General features: G+C 32.5%; 1 protein-coding gene across 1 annotated transcript; it reads left to right on the forward strand.

Annotated features, from left to right (window-relative positions):
- LOC125050418 (organic cation transporter protein-like) lies at positions 1–18,787 on the forward strand. Its single transcript, XM_047650265.1, has 7 exons — positions 1–371; positions 5,468–5,672; positions 8,535–8,790; positions 9,394–10,032; positions 16,679–16,860; positions 17,702–17,879; positions 18,328–18,787. The coding sequence occupies exons 1-6, from the start codon at positions 217–219 to the stop codon at positions 17,861–17,863; spliced, it is 1,599 nt and encodes a 532-aa protein (XP_047506221.1). The 5' UTR covers positions 1–216; the 3' UTR covers positions 17,864–17,879; positions 18,328–18,787.
- The last annotated feature ends 368 nt before the right edge of the window (positions 18,788–19,155 follow it).

The following is a 19,155-nucleotide window of genomic DNA, read 5'->3' on the forward strand; positions in this document are numbered from 1 at the left end:
TGTTTATTTTGTGTTGTAATTCATGGACTACAGACATTTGAATCCGCTACGGTTATTTCGTACTGGTTGAACGTTTCAAAGAAAACGATATTGACATTGAAACTTCACGCATGCGCGTTACACATTTCGTCCTGTCAATACTCCATTTTAACACGTGTTTATTTCGGTGGCATTTTAAAATGTATTTATAGTAAAAAGTGTTAATTTTCGTTAAAAATGGCTACTGACGTTGGTTTGGATGTGATCTTAGAGGAAATAGGACCGTTTGGAAGATATAATATTATAAACTATGCATTTTTGTTATTTCCAATATTTTTGGCGGGAATGTACAGTCCAGTGTATGTGTTTGAAGCTCCTGATATTGGTTACAGGTAAGATAATTTATAAGTAAATAAGGTTAATATGGTATAACGTTCTATAGTGCCTCATTCAGAATTTCTCCTTATCTAACGAATCAAATCTAGATATTTTAATTTAACCTTAGCGCTTCCCTAGCTTACGCAGGCGGGCCATACGCACACGCGCAGTTCTATACTAAATATTTAGACCAGTTTTGATGCTACAAATTAATATTAAAAGCAATCAAACCTTTTGTTGATTATTGTTAACTTGCGGTTTGTACCAACGGTTCTCTTGGCTGGATTTTTTAAAAAGTCAATGTTAAACCGGTGTTAAAGCAAGTATTGCAGCTGCATATGGAACCAGTACTTCATAAATATCTAATGTACCTAATTTAATAATTTCGATAATCTTCTCGAAGGTTATAAATACTATTTAATTATATTATTACAATAAATTGTTGATTTTCCTCACAACAAACTTAGTAAAATGATGATTTTATTTTTTTATCGGAATTAGTAAAAAAATTTTTATCAAAATAGTATAAAATTGATTAATACAGTTTGTAATAAACGATACACCAATTATAAACCAACATTAAATTTATATATACTACATTTAAAGTTAATTTACGTACCATACAAAAGTTTTTTTTAAAGCAATTATTCAATTTTATAAGTCTATTGCTTCTAAGTTACCATTATCTATTTGAATGCACCGATAAACATGCCCTTACAACCTTAAGGTCAATTTAATACTGATTACTTTTCTGACCAGTGTGACCAGATTTTAATTGACGAATCTACTGCTTGTGGAGGTTAAAAACTACTGAATTCTACCGAAAGGAACGAGAAAATCTATTATATTTTTTTGCTGTTGTGTTACAACGTAAAACATGAATGTTTTCTTGATAAAACGATAGAATAATAAAAATAAGAATTTAATTTAAAAGAAACGAAGTTTTTTTTTAAATTAAATTCTAAAAAATGTATAAAATGATAGGTACATAAAGTAAAGATTTTTCGTCTTTATGTTGGGTAACATTGTCATGCAATTTGAGTCCATTAACTTTAACATACTTCTGTCAGATCTATTGACTAAAGCGAGTAGTTTTTATATAATTTATCTTCATAAAGCAACTCAAAATGGAACTCATCATGTTTTGTATGTCTGTTTCAATTTTATGAATAAGGGACTGATCACTTTGAAAAATAACGTAAAATTTTGTAGATTTACATAACCAACTTCAAATAAGGGATCTTGCTCCTATTCATTGCGATATCCTTGTGTATATTTTAAACTCGATTATATAAATTCTTAATAAAGGAATTCCCACATCACACTATGCTCACTGCACGAATGGTAACGAAAAGCATAACTATTTAATATATTTATTTATAGTATAACTATTTAATGTTCATGCTCATCATCATCATCGGCATCATCCAATCGATGAAAGAGGAATACCTCGCTTTTATTCGATTTGCCAAAAAAGTACTAGACTAACTGAAAAGCGTGAATTCTACTAAAATATACCAAATAATTTTTACATACTAAATTCTGTTGACAGTACCTCAAAATCTACCAAAAAAGTAGAAATCTACTAAATCTGGTCACACTGTTTCTGACAAATATTATTTTCGTAAATGGCTCAGTGAATAAAAGTTATTTAAAAAATTAAACAGACTTCAAGTACCTGTCAAGTGGAAAATTAACGATATAATTTATTACGTACCTAAATTATATATAATGTCACCTTGAGAAATACGTGGTTATATATTTATAAACTCCTTAATCGATTTTCATGTAACATAGCGCACAAGTAATGATATTCAAGGGAACTTGTATTTCATCAGGAATATAAGGAACGAATCTCGATATGACTTCTAGTTCCGAGAAATTTATAGACAAACACCCGAAATGTAACACGCGTGCATAGAAGCCTAATTAGATCATCACACTTAAATATTAACTAATTCTAATGGTATACAGTAGGTAGAATAGTAGTTATAGCGGACCCGACAGACGTTGTCCTGTAGACGTCTCAAATAAAAAAAATCATCTAATTGTAAATCTAAACCATTCTCGCATCCCTCATTGTATGTTTAAAAACACTTCTATAAAGTCTAATTAATATTTTTATTTTATTTTAAATTCATGCTGATAAAGTAACTTCGGTGAAGTACAATACGAACTAACAAAATTGACTTGTTACTTTAATTCTTTCTTAGGACTAAGATTTAGCAGGCCATTACAATATATAGCATATTAAAAAAAAAAACAATGTATTACAAAAATTTTGTATACTTGTATTGTACATTGATATTTACTTGTGTATTCCTGTTTTATCGTAATTCTTAATGACCTAAACAAATAATCAAACATGTTTTCAGTTGCCACATATGTTAGAAGCTTAAACAATACCTATATCTAATTCACCGTACATGGAAGCTTCAAAACAATTTATTTGCTTGTATTGATCATTTGTCACGTAGGAATGTGCTTATCACAATCAAGGTGGGATTAGGGGAGACCCCTAACCTGCTTAAATGGATTAAACCGGTAATTTCTTTGTTAGAATTTGAACGAAAAACACAGGAAATTTTGCTCTAGAGAAAACACTCGATGTAATTATCCAACGTAATTATCGTTATTATAATTTTAAATTACACCCCTTACTTAATTATAAACTCTTGCAGAGTCATGTTAAGATAATAAAATAGTAAGTGGGTAATAAACGATGTTCTAAATAGGCGAACACCATATTTTATGTTCCTGATAAAAATTTGCTTTAAAATAGGAAATGCTTTTTCAAGCCTGTAAAACTCGCAAATTTTCGTAAAATCATATGATATTTTTAGCACTAACAAAAGTAAGCTTGACATATTATTTTTATATACATTTTACATTAAAAATTAAATGTTCGAACGAGTTCTTACTCGTGCTTAATATAATTATTTTAATACTAGCGGACCCGACAGACGTGGTCCTGTCTTAAAATCAACTTGGTATAATGAATTAAAAAATATTTCAGAAACAAAGTGTTTATTATTCTAATGCTTTATGTTATACAACATTCTTTGTTTGTTTTTTCTGGCTCGCATATTATTATATTATTCAATATAATAACTCCAATCGAAGCATTTATTTTAAACGATATTCATTTTTTTTACATCCTCTTTGACGATATTTACAGCAAGCATTCTGTCAATGTTGTGTTATGTCAAACGCCATAAGGTTACATCAAAAAGTTCGAATTGTATGGTGGTTAAGTATTCTTGAATTTTCTAATTTTCCGCGCAATTTTTTTCTTTTTTTCTTTTATAAGAATCTTCTCCTGACAATTACAAACATAACAAAAAAAAAATCAGACAAATCGGTCGAGCCGTTTTCATGTGATGTCGTGACAACGGAAAACGAGTTTCATTTTTATATATATAGATAAGCAATAAAATTAATTCCACAACCGAGTGCTATTTTGACGTAATCTCTAATATTAGTTTGTTTAAATTATATAAAACTGGTGTATACAATATTTATAAACTTTGTAAGTATAATTAGCAGTTAATCTTATAAATCAATGAAGATAAATAAACAGTAGAGCCGTTTGTAATTTTATCTTTTTATTTGAAACAGTAGAGTCGTTTGGATTTCTATCTTTATATTTCACAATAGTGTTTAATTTTGGCTGAATTTAACCTCACGTCAAATTGCAGCCTGATATTACAAACATCACTTACAACTGTTCCTGCACCGCATGATCAATCACGAACATCTACAGAGATATTAATTGTATTTGCGTATATTGGGGGTTTTGACTGCGTAATAGGGATTATTGAATATTAGTTTTACTAGATTCCGTAGGAAGTTTCCTTTTCATTATCCTTACGATAATCATATAATTTGATAGATCATTTGAGATGTTCTTGCAAAATTAAATTTAGGAATGATGTTCTAAAGAATTAATTCTTTTCATATTTTTTCTTTTTTGTTTTCTTTAAAGACAATTCACACCAATTGATCTAGTCCCATGCTAAGCTGGTGAAGCTTGTGTTATGGGTTCTAGGCAACGGATATATGTACATACATGTTATAGATAGATAGACGTATATATATATATAATACATATTTAAACACCCAAGCCCTAAGCACAACACCAAATGCTCATCACATCGATGTTCGTCTCAGCCGGGGATCGAACCCGGGACCCATGGATTCGCAGTCAGGGGTACTAACCACTAGACCAATGAGTCGTCAAATCGTTCTAAAATGTATTTGAAAGCAGATTTTCAATACATTTCTTCCACTTGTTGAGCCTATATGAATTTTAAAGCGATTATCAAGTACCGAACTGAGAGCACTCCTATTTGCCATATGACAGGTGTAAAGACGGTTATTGTTGTATGGTAATGTAATTATAATTGTTAAAGTTAATTCAACCGTCTCTTTCATAACCTCCATGAAATAAACCTTACCTAAAAGTCCTATATTCTGAATGTTAAACGCATAATAAAACAGTTACTTTGGGGTCGAAGGGCAGATCACCAACTTGCCTTAAAATGTTTATTTATTTATAAAAGATTGCCAACGCTCGGCACACTAATACATTGAGAAAAATAAAATACAATTTTTAATGTGTCAAGCACTTACAGTCAAACATAGCATATACGAAATAATAAAAAGAAATTAAGCAAAACAATAATATAATTTAAATAAACATTAAACGAAAATCGCTCTTAAAGTGTGAGGGGAGCAACTATGGATATCCAGATCCATTAACAGAATGCTCAATCTGGACATCGGCGAGTGTTGGCCTAAACGCGTTCTCCGGAAAAGACAAATGGAATGATGGGATGTCTGGGATAGCTACTAGGTACATCAATTTTGTTGAAAGGTTGGGGCAATCTACCTGATTGTTAAGTATCTTAATGGCAAACGATACATCAATTAATTTTCTGCGATTCTCCAGTGACAACATCTTGACGCATCCTGGTTTCGTATCTTGGCAACTTTTTTTCCGAGATGCCACTGGAGAAAAGCAGATGCCATAGGAATCTTTTTTGTAAACGCTCCAGTCGTAACGACTAAACAGAATAAACAGGCAAAGTTAACACTTACAATATTTCAGGTGTAATGTTCCTCAATGTGCATCTCAAAACGACACCTCGTGGCTAGAATTCGCAATACCTAGGGAAAAGAAAGATTTTTCACGATGTAAACGATTTGATGTATTAGACAATACTACAACATGTAGTAGGGAAACATTTAACGTATCAATAGTTAAAGAATGTGATGACTTCGTGTACAGCGATGAAGATTCTGCGGTTCGGGATGTAAGTTATTTTGTATACTTTATTTGTAAATTTATTCTTTGAGAGTCAATATTCGAACTCAAACTCAAATTGACTTTATTCATATATAGTCGTATTTTTAATTAGAGTAACCCAACTGACAGTAGCTAATGTCACTTTGTAAAATAATGTTGCCATATTTAAAGTAATAGTGATGCGTTCAGTTCTTGTTCAATCAGATGAATGAACAATGAGTGTGAATAGTTAATCATTTCAAACAATAAAAGAATATTATTTCTATTTCAAAATTGTATAAAAGTGCTCTGATATAAGTAAGGTACTAGTACTATGTAACTACATACAATCAGTTTTTTGACGTCTTATTACAAAGCGCGGCGTGGCGACGAGTGCCATCACCGATCATTAATTCAGGGGTTTTTACTTTGTCACAACACTATTTTTATTTCATTAAAAACTGACAACACCGTAAACGTCAGTTGACTTCGTCTAATTAAAAATACGACTATAGGTAACCAAGTACACTTATGAACGTCAACAGAAAATATGTTAAATTGATTCTAAATTTACATTTACTACCAGTTCGCAAGTCAAGGGCGTAGAGCGGGCAAGAAGAACTAGCAAGAAACTCCGCCACTCTTTGTAATCGCCAAGTTTTAAGTCATACAAATTGTTTGTAAAGCAGAGCAGAGAATATTTGAACTGGAACAAATCAATTAGGATCATTTAAATAATCGTCAATTTTATAAAAAAGCTTTATTGATTAATTTACGTTTAACGAGAGTTTTGAATTTATTCAGTGATTGTTCTTAAATTTCGCTTGGGAGTTTGTTGTAAAAACGAATACACTTTCCATATAAGGAGATGATTATCTTCTGGAGCCAGATTGTTCATACGCGTTGATTGGTTCTGTTTCGAGTCTTATACTGGTGAAAGTCAAAATTTGTTTTAAAATCGTTTATAATTTTTGTACGTACAAGACTTCAAGAATATATTGACCAGACGAAACGTTATACAATTGTTAATTGTATTGTAGGCATTATCAACTTATCGCTCATCGTTATGGTAGCGGTTGTAAGAAACGTTTTTCGACTGTTTTTTCTCCGACTTCGCAATTTGAAAACCAAGAAAAAGTTTTAATTGTTGTTAATATTACCCTGTGACACTTACTTGTGGATTTTTACTTGTACAATTGTCTCGTTAATAGATCCAGAGACCTCACAAACATTACCTCTTAATATAAAAAGTGTCTAACAATCTCGACCCAAATACATATTAAGGCAGCTCTATTATATTCGACAAAATTATTTTGAGGTCACGGCAATTATCTACACGTGCCTTGTGTAGTAAACAAAACATATTGCAAAAGTAACCTCGTCGAAGACAAAATTTAAACAAAATTGCGCCTAGTTGTAATTTTTTTTGCATTCGACAACAACTTTTTTTGAAGTTATACTTCTTTAGGCGCGTTATGAAAATTTGATGAGAGTGAAATTTTACGATGCGCGCGCACCGTTACACAAAATCAACAGAATGAAGCCACGGAAAATGCTACGGCATTGGACAAAATTTAAAAACAACATTCGAATAATAATAGAATTTATGTTACACTTAATGTAAGAGAATAATAATAAATATTTATTTATTTTTTCAAATGTAAACTGAACTCTATTGACTATAATGACTCCTTTTCCAGTCTTTGATTATTTAATTGGAATTAATTATTTTCATGCAATCAAAAACTATTTTTAATAATGCCAAAGAAGTATAACTTTTTACGCGCGTACATAAGTACACGCACCCTTTTTTGCATTAATAATCAATTGTGTTATTTTGTTATGACTACATCACCACGTGTGTGCCTCTTATCCGCCACGCACGAGACATGCCTATTTATAAATTCGGTCAAACAACTGATAAACCGATTTGCAATCCAACTAACAGCTAGATAAGTAACAAAGATAATAACGCTATTTATTATTTAATTAAATATAATAATAATTATGTTTATAGTAAATATTTAATTTCACTCTTGTTTACTAGGACTTAGTCAAGTCATGTTACGGATGTTTCTTACTGATACAAGATAACACTCCCCTTAGGTTAGGAGTCACCTTGAATACTAAATAGATTCCAATAGATTTCATAGATTTAATAGCTCTAGATGTCAATTGTGATCTTAAGAATCGTTTAACATTGTCTTGTTTTATTGTAAATTGTCGAGTTTTGGGCAAAATGCTCATTAATGCTTGTACCGCCGCTGGTCATAGACTGGCTATAAGAATCGGACGATTACACAACCGAGAATGTCAGATGAAAAACGAAATGATAGTTTGTTTAATTGTGACTCGATTCTGCGTCTCTAGGCCAATAATAGCTAGAGCCGTCTTTCCGTTTCAAATCAATCAACGCGTCGTTTTTCGTTTTATCTTAGCGTGTGTACCTGAGTATGTTCGTAAATGTGAAAGAGAAATCCCCCAAACCGAATGATCTAATATATAAAATTCTCGCGCCGCGGTGTTTGTGGTTAAACTCCTCCGAAACGGCTCGACCGATTCTCATGAAATTTTGTGTGCATATTGGGTATGTCTGAGAATCGGACAACATCTATTTTTCATCCCCCTAAATGTTAAGGGTAGTCCACCCCTAAATATTTTTTTATTTATTTTTAGATATTTTTTTCTGTTTTTATTTTTTTATGATACAGCATTAAAAAATACATACAACCCCTAACTTTCACCCCTCTACGATCAACCCCTATTTTTTATTATAAAATGTATATCAATCCATGGCAAAACGACGTTTGCCCGGTCAGCTAGTATTTTTATAAAACGGCAATTTTGTTAATCTTTTAATTTAATTATAAAGATCCTATTTGTCTTTCAGTTTAACCTCGGTTGCCAAGATTGGAAGAGGACTTTAATAGGTTCAATTCACAATATTGGTCTTTTTGTATCACTACCTATGACTGGGATTATCTCTGATAAGTATGGACGAAAGGTAGCTCTGTCAATCGCCTCTCTGATGAATGGCATATTCGGCTTCCTAAGATCCTTCTCGACCAGCTACATTATGCTACTTATTTTTGAGTTTCTTGAAGCTGCGTTGGGTGCCGGTGCCTATACTACTGCGTTTGTACTCGGTAAGATTATTTTATATCTACCACTTAATTTAAGGAATTTTTAAGGAATAATCTATGGTTCAAAATATTTTGAATTTCCATATGCTATAGCGCATTACATGGCGTGTGTCAGGCACCTTTGACTTTTAGAAAAACAAATGATCACAATACAGATACAGAAATTTGAGGTCAGACAGACCCAGGTTGTAGCGCCACTAGCTTATTTTGTACTTGACAAAATATATATTTTTTAATTTGTTTATCTATACATTAACTCTCTCCTATTTAAATTATTGAAGTTATACTTGTTTTGGCGCGTAAAGGAAAAATTATGAGAGTAAATTTTTACGATGCGCGCACACACCGTCACAAAAAACCGACACCCTGAAGTTGGCTATAGTCAACATTTTAGTTTTTTTAAGTTATACTTCTTTTGGCGCGTTAGGGAAAAATGGTGAGGGTAATTTTTTCTATTGTTAGTGTCGTTTTCACTATAAACGTAGAATCATATCTTTCACATACATTTTTACGCGTGTACAAAAGAACACACGCGTTTTTTTTTATGTTTATGAACAGACTATGAAGACTACCGAACAAATACTATATAAATTTTGCATGTTTTAGCAATGGAGCTCGTCGGTCCAAAAGGTAGAGTGTTCGGAAATACATTAATTAATATACTCTACGTGTTCGGCCTCATGACGCTAGCTAGCCTCTCCTGGTATCTTCAAAGTTGGCGTACTCTCTTACGAATCATATATCTTCCCGCTACATTCGTATTTTCATACTACTGGCTTCTGAACGAAAGCGTCCGATGGTTACTCAGCAAGGGCAGGCATAATGAGGCCGCCGCCATTTTGAAAAAGGCAGCGAAAATGAACAAAGTAGTTCTCTCAGAGGATGTGTTCACCCCAATTTATGAGTTAGAGAAACTCACAACAAATGCAGAAAAGGAAAAGGAAGAAGTAGTAGAAGCAGAATCAGTGTTTGTACGAGTGATTAAATCAAGTATTATCAGGAAGAGAGTGGCAGTGTGCTCGTTTTTATGGATTACATGTACGTTTGTGTATCACGGTCTTTCGATTAACTCGGTGTCGTTAGCTGGAAATAAGTATGTGAACTTTATTCTGGTGGCTTTTGTGGAGATTCCAGCAAATTTTGTGTGTCTGCTGGTACTAGACAGATTCGGAAGGAAACGTGTGCTGATAACGATGTACGTGCTCAGTGCATGCTTGTGCATCACTCTGTCATTTATACCCAAAGGTAAGTAAAGTTACATTTGAATATAGCTTATACAAACAAATCTCTATTTCAATACCAATATTTAGATTTAAAAAATCACGCAAAATTTATTTACGCATTAATAAAAAAAAAAATGCACAGATTATTATAGAGCAGTGTTGGCCTAGTGGCTTCAGCGTGCGACTTTCATCCCTGAGGTCGTAGGTTCGATCCTCGGCTGTGCCACCAATGGACTTTCTTTCTATGTGCGCATTTAACTTTCGCTCGAACGGTGAAGGAAAACATCGTGAGGAAACCGGCTTGCCTTAGAGCCAAAAAGTCGACGGCGTGCGTCAGGCACAGGAGGCTGATCACCTACTTGCCTATTAGATTAACAAATGATCATGAAACAGATACAGAAATCTGAGGCCCAAACCTATAAAAGGTTGTAGCGCCACTGATTTTTTATTAATAAAAAAAATTATTACCCAAGTAATAAATGGCTTTAAATTAGTATACAAATATATATTAAATAATTATATATATATATATATATTAAATAATATAAATATTAAACGAAAAATTTACTTAGATAATTCATGTTTAGCAAAAACAAAAGACAAAAGTCACAATGTGAATGAAATCAGAATTTTATTATCTGAAAATGATGGCGCTTATATTATCATCTTTATATATTTGCTTATGGACATCGAAACAATTTAATTCAGTCCAAGTTTTACAGCTTATGAAATATACATTATAGTCACTAAGCTATATGTAATATATATTATCGTGTAAAGTTGTGATACCTTCAGACCGTTTCCAAGCTCATTCATTTATTCATGCAATGTTTGTTAAGCGGTCGCCAACAGATTACTTTGTAAGATGTACCACGATGTTCTAATCGTATCCATTAATTCCTGTGGGAAACTGCGGAAGATATATTTTTCTTCTTGAACGTGGCTAGTTAATTTTGTTTATTTGGAAATGAAAGTGTTCCTAATCTTACGTTGGTTATTGGTTATTCGTTTGTGGGCTCGCACATAGAATATCTCAATAGGTCCGTTATGCGTAAATCTATCGTTAATAAGTTAACATTTAAAATAGAGCCTTAAATGTGACAATTAGTGAAAGATGCCGTATCTAACTGTTTCCTATAGAATTTTTGTTTTAGGCAATTTGCGATGGCGATTTGGCATTCTGATAAACAATAAACTACAAGCTCCCTCCTTATCAGAATGCCAAATCGTAAAATGACTGCTTCACGACTGATTTGAGCGCGACCGCCGCTGCGAAAACCGCAGTGAGAGTTTGAAAAGTGAGTTACAGAATCGCAAGGCAGATAGCTTTTGTGTTTGACACCCGTCGTCGAACTACATCTAAGACCTGATATCGTCGCCATGTTTATCTTTAAAGAGAGAAAAAGATATTTCATGAAAAGACAGCTTTCATTTAAAATTTCATAAATATAGAAAAATAGAATAAAGACCTTCTATTTCGAGCGCACTTCCACGAGTAGAGAAATACGCCCGCATAAATAAGGGAAAATAATATATATAATAATAATATAGTTAACTTTATATATATATATATTGTGTACGCTTCAAAAACTTCTGCACCGATCAAGCACGGATTGTTTCTATCTATTTTTTTTTCCTTGTGGAAAATTAAACTTCTATGGCGAATGCTACACGCTCGATATTTATCGTGATATTTGGATCGTGATCCAAAATTACGATGTGTAGTACATGCGTATGGCGAATGCTACACGCTCGATAATTATCGTGATATTTATCGTGATATTTATCTTGTATTTTTTTAGTATACTACACACTCGATACGGATCGCGTCAGTACGACGGTAAATTTCATTGAGTACACTCGTACATTTCGTGTTACAATATGAGTAACAATATTAAGAAAGCTTGCGTTGCCATTATTATTATTATTATTATCAGTATATGCTGATATACATCAATATCCAAGACTTTGAATTGTAAACATTTTCCGCTGCAGCAGATCGTTTCAAATCTGTTATTTTTTAAATTATTTTCTGTAGTTTGCCTAGTTTGCATTTGAGGTGTCCCATATGGCCGATTTACACGTATTAAGTTGACTAAAAATTTACTAAATATTAACTTAATTTTAAGTAACTTAACCCGTGTAAACAGTGAATTTAGTAAGAAGTTGCAACTAAACAAGGTAGAATAGAATTTTGTCTATTTTTCGGTTAAGTTGGTGGGCGTGGCTAATCACTTGACACGTTTGGACAGGCAAAATTTAGTTAAATTTAAGTGAAAAGCATAAGCTGGCGGAGTCATTGCAAAGCTATGCTTTTGCTTTCGGCGCTGGAAGCTCAAAAACATATCCAAAACTATTTGTCCGATATGCGTATACAACAATTAATGAACAGTAGTAGAACCCCTTCCCCAATGAATAATAGTAGCCGTTTTACTCCTTCGCCTTCTTCAAATACGTATTACGTTGAGTCCCCAGAACCTTCACAATCATGTATTGGAGCATACAATACAGTAAATCCCCAATCAGGAAGAGAAAATCCTATAATATTTTGTTCTGTGGTCGTCCATCTTGAGCGAATAAATGAGTTTAACTAATTATTTAGTATTTTTACGTGTAAACGGTTACTTAAAATTTAGTTAAGACTTGGCAACTTAATACGTGTAAATCAGCCTATACTTATAGGTAATGTTTCTAAAACAAGTATGAATTCTCTATATTATTCCGCCTCCATATATGCGCGTCCTCTTCCAGCGCTGGCAGAATAAATACTGACGCGATAAATATCGAGCAGAGACTAGACGCTCGATATTTATCGACGATAATTGATACGGATCGTGGATTTTTAGATTTCTAGAAATCCAGCGATCCGTATCACGGATCGTGATGGGCGAATGCTACACGCTTATAGTCTCTGCTCGATATTAATCGCGTCAGTATTTATTCTGCCAGCGATGGAAGAGGACGCGCATATATGGAGGCGGAATAATATAGAGAATTCATACTTGTATTAGAAACATTACCTATAAGTATAGGCTGATTTACACGTATTAAGTTGCCAAGTCTTAACTAAATTTTAAGTAACCGTTTACACGTAAAAATACTAAATAATTAGTTAAACTCATTTATTCGCTCAAGATGGACGACCACAGAACAAAATATTATAGGATTTTCTCTTCCTGATTGGGGATTTACTGTATTGTATGCTCCAATACATGATTGTGAAGGTTCTGGGGACTCAACGTAATACGTATTTGAAGAAGGCGAAGGAGTAAAACGGCTACTATTATTCATTGGGGAAGGGGTTCTACTACTGATCATTAATTGTTGTATACGCATATCGGACAAATAGTTTTGGATATGTTTTTGAGCTTCCAGCGCCGAAAGCAAAAGCATAGCTTTGCAATGACTCCGCCAGCTTATGCTTTTCACTTAAATTTAACTAAATTTTGCCTGTCCAAACGTGTCAAGTGATTAGCCACGCCCACCAACTTAACCGAAAAATAGACAAAATTCTATTCTACCTTGTTTAGTTGCAACTAAATTTTAACTTGCAACTTCTTACTAAATTCACTGTTTACACGGGTTAAGTTACTTAAAATTAAGTTAATATTTAGTAAATTTTTAGTCAACTTAATACGTGTAAATCGGCCATATGGGACACCTCAAATGCAAACTAGGCAAACTACAGAAAATAATTTAAAAAATAACAGATTTGAAACGATCTGGTGCTGCAGCGGAAAATGTTTACAATTCAAAGTCTTGGATATTGATGTATATCAGCATATACTGATAATAATAATAATAATAATGGCAACGCAAGCTTTCTTAATATTGTTACTCATATTGTAACACGAAATGTACGAGTGTACTCAATGAAATTTACCGTCGTACTGACGCGATCCGTATCGAGTGTGTAGTATACTAAAAAAATAGAAGATAAATATCACGATAAATATCACGATAATTATCGAGCGTGTAGCATTCGCCTATGAAATGTACTCTTTGTTTTGTTTCTCATTTCTCAACCATTGACCGAAATACATCTTCTCATCTTCACAAAATATCTTACATTTACAGTAGAATCTGTCGTTTTAGAAGCATAACTTATTTAAAATATATGTAATTGTTAATTGAACATATGAAATATATACCAAATTTGCCAATAAACCACAAAGGCGTTGAAAATCTCTGTTTTTAAGTCTTTCCAAAGGTAATTTTCGAGTTATCGTTCGCTTATAACCTTATTTGTTTATGAAGCGATCAAACCAACTTTTGCTGTTACAACTTTGGGGAGTCAATTTCGCGAAAATTGCCTTATGAGCGATATTATTAAAACTAACCTTAATCTTTATAGACCAGTGCCGATAATTTTTGAAACCTAAAAAAATTACAGTAGGATGAAACCCATTAGAAAAGCAGGGGAATATGATCAAAATGAAAGGAAAAATAAATTACGGTCGATCTGAGGTCGGGAAGGGGTAGGGGGGGGAGTTTTAAGGGTAAAAAACGGTTTATCTCGATTTCCGGCAAAACTACAAGTCCTATCGAAGAAAGTTAAATGGTAAAGTTGGAGGTAATAAAAAGATCTAAAACTTTTGTATTCACACATTTTTCACATAACCTCAAAATTTATGTAAAAAATTCAAAAAACCAAGTTTTTGGTTTTTTATTTTTATCTTTAACAAAAATAATTTTTTTTAACGAAATTTGGTGAAAACTTACCTTTCTATGTCCCAAATACACTGTAATTTATTTGATTAAAAATATTTATTTGTTCACCTTATTTTGAATTAATATCGAAAAAACACCCTAATTTTCAATCGAAAATTCTGACGTCAAAATTGCAGCTTTTTTCAAAAAGTTGGTGTGCTTTCAGTTCGTTGAAATCTCTACTTTCCTATGCTAAAAAAATATATGTATATTTCCATAGTAAATCTTCTCAGAAAACGCAAAAAATCGTATGCAGTAACGCCCAGACCTGTCATCCCCTTCCTTACTTCTCTATGAAATACGAAAATTTTAGCCCATCTAAAGGCTAAATTTTTTTTTTAGGTCACTCAGGTATATATAAGTTATCTTAAAATAGTAATAAATAGGCATCTGATTATAATTTAAAGAAGATTCATAGAGAAGTAGGGAAGGGGATGACAGGTCTGGGCGTTACTGCATACGATTTTTTGCGTTTTCTGAGAAGATTTACTATGGTAATATATATATATATTTTTTTACCATAGGAAAGAAGAGATTTCAACGAACTGAAAGCACACCAACTTTTGGAAAAAAGCTGCAATTTTGACGTCAGAATTTTCGATTGAAAATTAGGGTGTTTTTTCGATATTCATTCAAAATAAGGTGAAGAAATAAATATTTTTAATCAAATAAATTACAGCGTATTTGGGACATAGAAAGGTAAGTTTTCACCAAATTTCGTTAAAAAAAAGAGAAATTTGTAAAAGATAAAAATTAAAAACCAAAAACTTGGTTTTTTGAATTTTTCACATAAATTTTGAGGTTATGTGAAAAATGTGTGAATACAAAAGTTTTAGATCTTTTTATTACCTCCAACTTTGCCATTTAACTTTCTTCGATAGGACTTGTAGTTTTGCCGGAAATCGAGATAAACCGTTTTTTACCCTTAAAACTCCCCCCCTACCCTTCCCGACCTCAGATCGACCGTAATTTATTTTTCCTTTCATTTTGATCATATTCCCCTGCTTTTCTAATGGGTTTCATCCTACTGTAATTTTTTTCACTTTTTATTTATTTTAAAGGCTATCTGCACTGGTCTATTAGTGAAACAGGCATTTCCAAAAATTTTAAAAGTAAATTTTTGCCAGTATTATACAATTGTTATAGCATAATTAACCGCACATATGGAATATACGATTATAAATTAATTAATAACGGAATCAGTGACAACATCAGCTCATCGCTTTTGATTTAAAGTTAATTTTTAGTAAACATCACGGGTTTCTTTTTGCTTAAACATCATATCAATGTACGTATATTGATGTAAGCTGCCATAAATACGAAATAAACAAAAACATTCATGATTCATGTGCCATTTTTTCTTTTTCATGTGTCCTTTTTTTATATTGTCTTGTGCACTGTTTACATATGTTTTAATTGCTTTTTTTGTTTCCTTCGTTTTGTCTATATGTCTTATGTATTCTTACGCTTGCCTTATCTAATTTTTCTTTTCACGTTGGTTGCCTGGAAGTGATCGTTAGCGATAAGGCGGCCAGTTACCCTCCTTTACATTTAACTATGTCAACTGTATTATATTTCTGTATTCAACGAAGTGTTAATAAAATAAAAAAAACATTCGACAGCCAAATCTTGTTTAATGAATATACATCGATACGACTGCCTTTAAATCATTTTAAGTACTATTACTTAAAATTATTTAAAAAAATGAAAATGCGTGAAATGAGAATTTAACCTTACTAAGCTCTATTATGACATATTAGGTATACAGTGTAAACTCTTTATAACGAATTTCAAGTAACCGAGCATTTTTGTTCGTTATAGAAAAGTTTCGTTATAGGGAGAGAAGAATTAATGTATGGGTATTGGGTTAAACCAAATAGTTACAGAGAGTTTTACGGTATAACGAATGACGTTATAAGGCGTTTACACTGTATATTATCTTTGTATGTAATTTGCAGGTCAAAAATGGTGGTCGCTAGTGGTGTACCTATCTGGAAAATTCTCCATCACCGTAGCCTACAGTTCTGTATATATATATGTATCTGAAGTATTTCCGACGAGGGTTAGACAGTCGTTGTTGGCGGTCTGCTCATCAATTGGTCGAGTTGGATCTGCTTTAGCACCGCTGACACCTTTGCTTGTAAGTTATTAGTTTAAAAGGATTTTTGAAGTGAAACTTCTTTATCGACGTATGGGAGAAATTTTGTAGCAAATCGTCACGTTTTTCGGTTACGCGCCATGTTGCTTTTTGAAGTCAAACTTCTTTATCGGCGTTGGAAAAAAAAATACCATCACATTTTTCGGTTACGCGCCATCTTTTTCTTGTCCCTGCCACGGTTGATCCGAAGAGATTCGAAGCCATTAATAACAAAAATATATAATAACGATAACAATGATATTAATAATTCTATTACAATTAATGAAATTCTGTAATAATCTTAGTAGTAATAAGGTTAAATGCAATAATTGTCTTTGTATTCATGTCTATGATAATAAAAGCCTTTTGTTAAACTTTTTCTAATTTAACTTTATTTAACCAATTTCTGTAAAGTTGCATATAGTAGATCATTTTTCGATAAATAAGGTCATAAAGAAGTTTCACTTCTTACGTGTGTACAGCTAGTACACGCACACATTTTTTTAAAGGGATATCGGTCAATGAGATTTCTTCCAATTTTGATGTTAGGAATACTAACAAGCTAGCTTGTTAAGTATAATTTTTGTTTGATGCATTATTTTTATATGACATATAATACATTTGGCTATGGGGTAAGAATTTTCTTCGTCAAATCAAAAGCGAAAATGAAACAAATAACAAATAAATTATCTTAATCTTTATTAGTTTAACTAACCAACTGTACGTGTGTTTTTAAACAATACTTTTTTAGATTATTATTTAACATTAACAATTTTAAGTAATGTCTTGCAGTCAGTGAGTGCAGTGGATTTGAAGTCTAGTAATTTAACTATATTTTACACAGGCGCTTACCTACGACAATCTACCAGCTATATTTTTCGGGAGCCTCGCACTGATTGCCAGTTTTCTCGTCTTCTCACTTCCGGAGACCATAAACCAGCCTCTGCCTGACACTATAGAAGAGGCCGAAAGACTTTCAAAAAGAAGAAGAAAAGAGTGCGCCTGATTCAGTTAATCTTACTCTTAGGGGGCGTCCATAAATTACGTGAGGTGTTTAAGGGGGGGAGGGGGTCAAGTCAAATCCCATTTAATCTTACGTTGAAGAGAGGGGGGTCTCGACAAATATAACGCAATTTTTTTTCTGATTGAAAAAAAAATATTAGAAAAACGGTTACCCTAAAGGCCATCTCTGCAACTTCCCGCTAACTCCATACCTAAACGCTCCACATTTCACTTATTTTGTTTTTGAGCTCTTCGAGCTCAATAGTACGAATTCTGTGTTATTTTTAGTTCTCCGAGCTCAAAAAGATAGCTTCTTACGCGTTTACGTAAGAAACCGACATTTTGAAAAATCTCACGTGAGATTGGGGAATGGGGGAGGGGGTTGAATAAAATCTCACGAAATCTCACCAGGGGGGGGGGAGGTACAGAAAATTTAAAAAAACACCTCAAGTAATTTATGGACGCCCCCTTACATAAATTTAATATCCATATATATTATAAATATATTTTAAATCAGTACAAATTTTATATATTAATTGTAATTTCTGGCTGTGCCGTAATTGTCCCTATTTTATAAAATACTTGATATATGCTATTTATAACATTTAATTAAATTGCATTTTATAGGTATTATAATATTGTCCGCCTACTGCCTACAACCGCGCAAAATCATATACATACTTTGGTTTTATTTATATATTACCTATAGTATAATTGAAATGTTATATTTTTTTACTATGTAAGGTTTGATTCAAAATAGATCTGCATTCCAAGATGCATCTACCATAATTAGTACGGAACAAAATCAAATTAAAATACCATAATGCTTTGAGAAATTTTGAAACTAGGTTACATTTTGTAATTCGGATAAACGCTCAAACTTTTGTTAATGTAATGTTTGGTCTTGGTATTTACAATATATGCTTTTGTATTGAAGAAATTTTATTTATCCCTAACAAATCGAAATGTTAATTATACTGTTATTGTTGTTGGAGTAAAGTATTATTAGGTAAGTGAGGGTTTCCAAGACCTCTTGCAATCGAACCCACTGTCATATCAATGATTAAAATATTAGTCTCCAATTCTTCGAAATACCAAAACACTTTACAATACGCCTTATAAAATTATAAGGCAATTCCAATCAAGAAGTTATCAATTACAAATTTACAGGCACAGACATTTCTCGGATATTTATAAGTAAATTTGTGATGGTGATTGGTGATTTGAGATAAAAATTGCAACAATACCGTCACCGTACCGTTTCCAGCTACTCAATAAAATAGATATTTGAATTTT

The sequence above is a fragment of the Pieris napi genome, chromosome 6 (genome assembly GCF_905475465.1).
Source record: "Pieris napi chromosome 6, ilPieNapi1.2, whole genome shotgun sequence".
NCBI lineage: Eukaryota > Metazoa > Arthropoda > Insecta > Lepidoptera > Pieridae > Pieris > Pieris napi.